General features: G+C 43.6%; 1 protein-coding gene across 1 annotated transcript; it reads left to right on the top strand.

Moving 5' to 3' along the window:
• Positions 1-244: 244 nt before the first annotated feature.
• klf11a (Kruppel-like factor 11a) lies at positions 245-7,615 on the top strand. Its single transcript, XM_038800272.1, is given in 5 exon segments — positions 245-465; positions 1,601-1,858; positions 2,088-2,256; positions 2,259-3,056; positions 6,918-7,615. Coding segments are annotated over 5 exon segments (1,599 nt in total). The 5' UTR covers positions 245-396; the 3' UTR covers positions 7,223-7,615.
• The last annotated feature ends 1,066 nt before the right edge of the window (positions 7,616-8,681 follow it).

Raw genomic sequence — 8,681 nt, 5'->3', positions numbered from 1 at the left:
CAGCGCCGAGTTCAGTCAGTTCGCGCTGACACGGGTGACTCTGCAATGGGGGCGGACCTGGTTGAGCGCAGGCCGGGACGGGTGGGCGGGGCCGCGCGTTGCCTCCCCCGCCAATCACGCCGGTGACGGCGCGGGGCCACGCCAGCCATCAGCCCCTGATCACGCGCTGCCCGCGCCCCGATTGGCGGGCGCCGGCTACACCTTTGTCTCCCATTGGCGCCCCCCCCCCTCCCCCCGCCCAGCCGCCAGCTGCAGTGTTGTTCTGTGTGTGTTGCAACTAGGCGGTGATGCCCACCGCGCAGGGAATCTGGTATTCCTCTTGCTCCTGTTTGTGAGCTTCCTCTCTCTTCCCACCCCGGCCACACAATTCTTTAGTTCGGGGGGATTCTGTTATTTATGTTCATCAATCAAAAGATGCGGTGTAATTCTCCATGTCAAGCTGCAGAAATGGAAGATCCCCGCAATGTGAGTACATTAATGTGCAAAACGATGACAGCAACAGTGCTGGTCTGCGGTTCTGAGTCCAGCTAGCTCATGTTCCTGAGAAGCGTTTTAAGAAAAAATATTTAACCGCTAGGAAATAACATAGAGGAAAGGCAGTTGATTGTAACAATGGTAAAGGAGTGTTGTTTTGGGGGCAATAACAGAAGTCTAGATGCTGTAATGAGGACAATATTGTATCATTCCGTGGGAACGACAAATTCGTTTGTTACAATCAACCCTTCTTAAACGTGGTGCAAATATTATTCACCTGATGTTTGAGGATAAGACCATATGCGGGGTTGAATCTACAACGAAGCATTGGTGCTAATTCAAATAATTTAAGCATCACATACAATTTTTCCTAGATTGAAGAAAAACACTTCCAGTTTTCCGTTCAGACCAGAGTGATGCCCTGGTATAGCCTGGAAGGAATGTGAACAAAGTTGGATTGCATATGACGCTAGAATAATCTTTCGAGTTTGTTTTCTTGGACAAAGAGATGTTGTAGGAGGGGACTTCCTGGTAGCTTTGGGAGACATGCACATTTCACATGGCTGCTTGGTCGATGACGTAAACATGCTTCTATATTTGGAGTGGGAGGAGATCAGGATCACTGATTCTAGCCTGCCCTCTCTCACTGATTCTAGCCTGCCCTCTCTCACTGAATGTTGACAGACACTATCACATTAGGCCTAGAGCTACATGTATATTAGCTAAGAATCTGAATAATCAATTAATGCAAAAAAACAAAGTAATGGTCTATTTTAAGTTTAGTTTTGAAGAGAAATAACATTTTGTGATCTATGTGTGCCTTTTCCAAAGCTGTGTATCTAATGTTTCTGCATTGCAGTTTGAGATTATACTGACGTTTGTAACTGCAATTTACATTTAACATGGTAAACACCGTCTGCCAATATTCTGGCAATTTGTGTGGAGAGACCTAAACTGCACATCTCAGAAATACCTTGGGATTGTGTTCTATGTGAATAACCCCCTGTATGTTGTTGGCAACCAATGCTGAAATGGTAATATTTCTCTAACTTCAAGGTGCATCAAAAATGGATTGAAAGTTCAAGTTAACTTTTATTTCAAAGTTGAGATTTTTTTCTTGCTGCAGGTTGAAATCATGGGCATATATGAGTCGATATTAGAAAGGAAACGTCATGACAGTGAAAGGTCTTCTGGGAGTACATTGGAGCAGAATGATATTGAAGCTGTCGAGGCTCTTGTTTGTATGAGTTCCTGGGGTCAAAGAACTCAAAAAGGCGATCTCTTAAAAATTCGACCCCTGACACCTGCTTCAGACACGGATTCTGTGCACTGCGAGTCCGTTCCCCCAGTGTTGCAGAGGGACTACCACTCATTGTCTTTACTTGTAAGTATGCAATGTTTCTAAATTAACCCTATTGGTGATGATGGAGTCACAGACAGACATGTTCGGCTTGGCAATGATTGAATTCATGAGCTTGTAAACTTGCTTTGCAATTGTTGGTGCTGGTGCATTTAGGATCAGAGGTAACAGAATAATTAAAAAATAATAGTTGAGGGAAAGGCATCGTTGTTCCGATGTCAAACTAAACTTGAAGTTTCTTTTGTCTTTACAGTGTATGACTCCGCCACACAGTCCTGGTGAATCAGGTAATGCTGCCCCGGTGCCACAGCTCACTTACACAAAGCCAACGGCAGTCACTGTAAACACTGGAGTCTACACAGTCAGCACCATGACCGCAAAGCCTGCCTTAGTGAACATTCAGGAGTTTTCATGTAAGAAGCCTCTTTAACTGAACCAAGTGTTGCTCATCAGTGCAGGTCGGTGGCTACAAGTGTCATCCGTCACACTGCTGATAATTCTCCCTGTAACCACATTCCTTCATCACCACTGATTGAGAGACTAGACTCAAGTAGTCAAAATTTTAGGACAGAGGTGAAAGGAAAAGTATCAAGCCAATGTAAGCACACTAAGGACATGTGCGCTTCTACAGATTTTGTAAGTAAATGCTTTTTGCAGCAGAATTTCACCAGTCCATTTACCAAGGACCAACAGCAAGCAGTGTCCTCTTTATCACTGCCTTGTGCACCAGACAAAGCTGACACTGAACATCAGAAATTAGTCAGACCTTTACCAGCACGCTTGCCATCTGTACCTGTGACAAACACTCCAGTTATCTGTCAGATGTTCCCAGTGAACGGAGCAGGAAGAGGAGGAGGAGGGGGAGGTGTAATTTCAGCATTCATCCAAACACACAGCAATTGTGTAAAGCCTGCAGTTACCCAGATGACGCCAGTTTCTCAACCACTTTTGATGGGAACCTCCATGCCACAAGGAACTGTGATGTTTGTGCTACCCCAGCCCTCTATTACTCCACCCTCTCCGGGTCAACAGACAGTAATGACAGTTGGTAACACAAAATTATTGCCACTTGCACCTGCTCCAGTCTTTGTCTCATCAGGCCAAAACTGTGTACCACAGATGGACTTCTCTAGAAGACGCAATTATGTTTGCAGCTTTACTGGATGCAGGAAGACCTACTTCAAGAGTTCTCACTTAAAAGCACATCTCCGAACTCACACAGGTATACTTACTTTAATTTGAGCATAATAATGGCCCTGATTTTGCTATTGTGAAACTGTAACACTGTCAGCATTCACTGTCATCACAACTCCCGGAGCAGACAGCAACGTCTGGCATCCGCACATGCGCAGTTAAATATCAAAATCCAGAAGATGCTGTCACTAATTCTCTGCTCCGTCACAGAGTACACTGTCAATGACCCTGCAGACAGCAAACTTTAGAAATCATTTGAACTGATGTGATCTTCCCCTTTTATGCTGTAATATCACTTTTAAAACATTGTGTTTTGTTGATTGAGATTTAACTGAATTATTAATGCCGCACTACGTCATAACTATTGTTAAACAATCTCTGAAAATCTAATTTTATATTTGTGGAACCTCAAATTTCTACCGTATGATAATTCCAGAGGTTTAAAACAAAAGTTTTTTTTAAAGTTTAATGATATTTCAGCATCTAATTTATTTCCATGTGCATGTCCCAATCTTTTAACTCTGTAAAACTTTTTTTAAAAGTATAATCAGACCATTACATTACTATCTGTAAGAATTCTTCAGTATAATTAACTCCTTACCCTGCTTGATGGCATCACTGTCGCTGTTCACCTGGAAATTCTCCAGACCTGAATCAAATTAGCATCAGGAAAGGGGAAAGCCATGCCCCAGGGATCACTAGATATTTGAGGGCAGCTTTCTTCGAGGTCCTGGTGCGTGCTGTTGCTTCACTGCTGACCACAAGACCTGGGCCAATTTATAACATATTTTTATGCTTAAATCCTCCATTGTAATGTAACTGGTCTCAATTTTATGATAACGTTGCCTGGTTTAACCTGAATGATTATATATTTTATTACAATTTCTTTTAATTAATAGATTTCAAAAGCAAATTGTATTAGTTTTAAATTATAATATCAAAATATAATTTTAAACATTTTGACATCATAATTACATGTAGAAAGTGACACCATTATTGATTGGTCTAAGAAAATAAAAATGCATAACACAAGGTCCAGAGGGGCCTTGACAGGGTAGATGCTGGGGGGAAATTTGCATACGTGCAGTGCGGTCAGCCTAAGTTGAAGGTGAACCTTCAACGCGTCACATGACGTCAGCCGCACATGCACGGATTGGAAGACTCCAACCCGCGCATGCGCGGATGACGTCATCGCGCATTTGCGCGAAACCCGCGCATGCGCGGGCCGGGATGCCCCTCAGCCGCCCCGCGAAGTGATACAGCGGGGCGGCGGAAGGACAAAGAGTGCGCGGGAATCGGACCCGCTCCCCGCGATCGGTGCCCACCGATCGCGGGCCCATGGCACCCTTGGCACGGCCGTGGTACTGCCATGCCAATCGGTGCCATGGTTGCCAAGATCGGGACTTTATGGCCGCTTTTACGAACGGCCAGACCAGGTGTGTTTGCCGTTCGTAAAAACGGCCGTAAAGGGCTTGGAATTCGGCCCATCGGCCAGCTGTGAATCGCTGCTCGCCGTAAAAAAACGGCGGCAGTGATTCGGGTCGGGAGTTGGGGGGGGGGGGAGAATAGCGGGAGGGCGTCGGACTAGCGTGGCCGTAAAAATTTACGACCCCCGCTATTCTCCGCACCGTCGTAAGTGCAGAGAATTGCACCCAAAGAGTGGGAATAAATGACTGCTATTCTGGCTGGCAATCAGTGATGAGTGGTGTGCCTCAGGGATCGGTGTTGGGACCACAATTATTTACAATTTATATAGACGATTTGGAGTTGGGAACTACGTGTATGGTGTGTGGCAGAGCAAAGTGTACTGAGGACTGTAAAACCTTACAGAGGAACATTGACACATTGAGTGAGTGGGCAAAGGTCTGGCAGATGGAGTATAATGTCAATAAGTGTGAAGTCGTGCATTTTGGTAGGAGTAACAATAGAACGGATTATTACTTAAATGGTAAGAAGCTGCAGCATGCTGCTATGCAGAGCGACCTGGGTGTACTTGTGCATGAGTCACAGAAGGTTGGTCTGCAGGTGCAACAAGTAATTAGGAAGGCAAATGGAATTTTGTTCTTCGTTGCGAAGGGGATTGAGTTTAAAAGTAGAGAGGTCACACCTGGAGTACTGTGTGCAGTTCTGGTCTCCACACTTGAGAAAGGATGTGCTTGCACTAGAGGGGGTGCAGAGGAGGTTCACTAGGCTGATTCCGGAGTTGAGGGGGTTATCGTATGAGGAGAGGCTGAGTAGATTGGGATAATATTCACTGGAATTCAGAAGGTTGAGGGGGGATCTAATAGAAACTATAAAATTTTGAAGGGAATGGATAAGATAGAAGTAGAAAGGATGTTTCCACTGGTAGGTGAAAGTAGGACAAGAGGGCATAGCCTCAAGATTAGGGGGAGCAGATTTAGGACTGAATCAAGGAGGAACTTCTTCACTTAGAGGGTGGTTAAAGTATGGAATTCCCTACCGAAAGGAGTAGTAGACGCTACTTCATTGAATATATTTAAAGATAGGGTAGATGTTTTTTTGAAAAATAAAGGAATTACGGGATATGGCGAGAATGCGGGTAAGTGGTTCTGAGCCCACAAATAGATCAGCCATGATCTTATAGAATGGCGGAGCAGGCTTGAAGGGCCGGATGGTCTACTTCGGCTCCTAGTTCTTATGTTTCCACACTCTGGGGAGACACAAACTAGGGGACGTAGTTTCAGAATAATAGATCTACCGTTTGAAACTGAGACAAGGAGAATGTCTTTCTCTGAGGGTCATTAATGTGTGGAATTGTCCTACCCAGAAGGCAGTGCAGCCGGGGGGGGGGGGGTCAGACAGAAAAATGCAATTGCTCCCACATCCGGAGCAGCCGTGATCCTATTGAATGGTGAAACATGCTGAAAGAATCAATTGGCTACTCCTGCTTCCATATTCCTGTGCATTCCTGATGGTTAGATCATTTCTTTGAACCAATATCTGTTTTCTGATCTGTACAATGGAAAAGCAAAAATAATCTATCTGAAAGACTGCAATATTAAACATCTAATTTCTCATAGGTTTCAGTTACTGTTTATTTCTGACCCAGTTAGATATATAGTTGTGTAAGATAACACTCAACGAACATTTTACAATTTCCCCCTAAATTGATGACAGTTAGGGTGGCGCAGTGGTTAGCACTGCTGCCTCACGGCGCCAAGGGCCTGGGTTCGATCCTGGCCCCAGGTCACTGTCCGTGAGGAGTTTGCACATTCTTTCCATGTCTGAGTGGGTCTCACCCCCACAGCCCAAAAAGATGTACAGGGTAGGTGTATTGCCCCTTAATTGAAAAAAAAAATTGGTACTCTAAATTTATTTAGTTACCCATGCTTTTAATGTTCCACATTCCTCTGTTGATCTCCAGTTGTCTGCTGGATCTAGAGGAACACTGTCACTTACCAAAAATGCATAATCACTTACTTCTGTTACATTTATTTTGCTACCTGTGCATATCACCATGGGAGAGAAGCCAATTTGAAATACATTTCAGGAAAACAAAATAAGGCATCTTAACCTAAAATGCTTACTAGGTGGTGTGAAATAATTACTTTTAAGAAACTCAGACGAAGGAATTGTGCACTAATAATTTTTATCTTGGGTAGAGAGTGGTTGGTCTCGGCAGCAATTGGGAGGGGCAGGGGCGGTGGGTTTGGGGATGGTTGGGGGGTTTGTTTTTGCGGCAGTGGGTTTGTTATGTTATTTTCTTCTTTCTTGTATTGCTATTTGTTATTATTTATTTTTTGGGGGGGGAAGAGTTCTTTTCTTGTTTTGGTGTGGGAACACGCCTTGTTTGTTTTAAATTGTGGGGAGAAAATTTGTTATTGTTATTAAAAAAAACTTGAATAAAAATTATTTTTTATCTTCACAGGTGAGAAACCATTTAACTGTAACTGGGAAGGGTGTGACAAAAAGTTTGCTCGCTCAGATGAGCTTTCGCGACACCGCAGGACTCACACCGGAGAGAAGAAGTTCAAGTGCCCTGTTTGTGATCGACGCTTCATGCGCAGTGACCACCTCACCAAACATGCTCGTCGTCACATGACGACAAAGAAAGTGCCCAATTGGCAGGCTGAGGTGAACAAACTGAATAAAATTGCTGCCTCAGCACCTTCTGTCAGGAATTCAGCCATCCCTCTGACTAGCGTACTGATTTCTCCTCCAACCTCTGCCTAAAATGAGAGAACCGGCAGAGAAAATTTGCACTATGTCGTCAGAAAGTTAAAACTGACTAAATTGTCAGCAGGAACTGAAAAAGCAGCTGTTGCCTGATGGACTTTTAAAGCAATTCTGAATGCTGCATGTTTTTACTGGATTCTCAAGTATGAGTTCATTTCTCTTTCCTATGTATGTGAGTAGTAACAAGATACATTTGTAAACTAGCTGGACATGAAAATCTGATAAGCTTAAGGGTGGAATTTTTCTTTCATTTGTAGCAATGAAATTCCATCAGTGTTCAGCATGGAAAGTTACCATCATATTGTAAACCTTTTAAGTGTATTGTAAATAGTATTTGCTATGCACATTGTATACTTGCTCTATTTAATAAAACAATTTTCATGTAAACAGGTGAAAAATATTGGACTTTTATTTTTGTGCTTTTTCCCAATATTGGAAGAACGTGAATAGTTTTGCTGAAAGAAGTGGGTTTCTGAACACAAGTTTGAGCAATCTCTTGCCGACTGAAATCAAAAATTGACCGCCTATGAATTGAAATGACTAAATTATACACTTAAGTGTAGAGTTTTGTGAATGCACCACATTGTTAGGACTGGTCCCCATGCAAAATCCCTGAATTTGTTATAATTCCTTGTGGGATACCCCTGAATTGTTTTGCTCCCAGATGATGAAGGATGAACTGGCTCCCTATCTTTATTCAACCCCCACGGTTGATCGCAACAAGGTTAATTTAAAAAAGGAACTCTCCCCTCGCTGTAACCTTTTCTCAGTCCAAATGTATTTTTGTTTTCAACGAGCCAATTTAACGAGGCTTTCTTCAGTTAAAGAAAAGATAGGTTTATTAGCTACTAAAATGCAAAGCGCAGCATACATGCACACAGAATAGAAATGAGAAGTCAGTCGAAAAATAAAAGTGCAAAAAGATATGCAAATCAATCTTTAGCTTGTCCCACAGAATTAGATGGTGAAACATTTTGGGCGTTAAGTTGGGTGAGTCCCATAGCACCGACTTCGGCAGTTGAACAGTTGTTTTGGAGTCTCTTTGTTCTGCACCTGAAAGGTGTTGTCCTGCTTTTTTTGACTGTGGAGTTGCCGACTTGACTAGCTTCTAGCAATCGTGCGAGAGAGACTTTCCCTGTTAGCACTGGGCTGTCTTGGATGTTCTTCAGCTATGATCTCCACAGTACAATCAAGTACAGCAGAACTATAACATCAAACAAGCTACGTTTCCCAAAGGTGCAAGAGGAGCCGATAGAGTTGGAGGAGCTAGTCAGGAGGATTGGTCAAATGCAGTCAGGTAAGGCCCCTGGGCCGGATGGGTTCCCAGTGGAATTTTATAAAAAGTATGCGGATCTGGTGGGCCCCCTGTTGGTGCGAGCCTCCAATGAGGCATGGGAGGGGGGGGGTGCTTTGCCCCCGATGATGTCACGGGCGCTGATCTCTCTGATCCTGAAGC

This window comes from Scyliorhinus canicula, chromosome 6, assembly GCF_902713615.1.
Source record: "Scyliorhinus canicula chromosome 6, sScyCan1.1, whole genome shotgun sequence".
NCBI lineage: Eukaryota > Metazoa > Chordata > Chondrichthyes > Carcharhiniformes > Scyliorhinidae > Scyliorhinus > Scyliorhinus canicula.
This window is presented reverse-complemented; position numbering and strand designations above follow the sequence as displayed.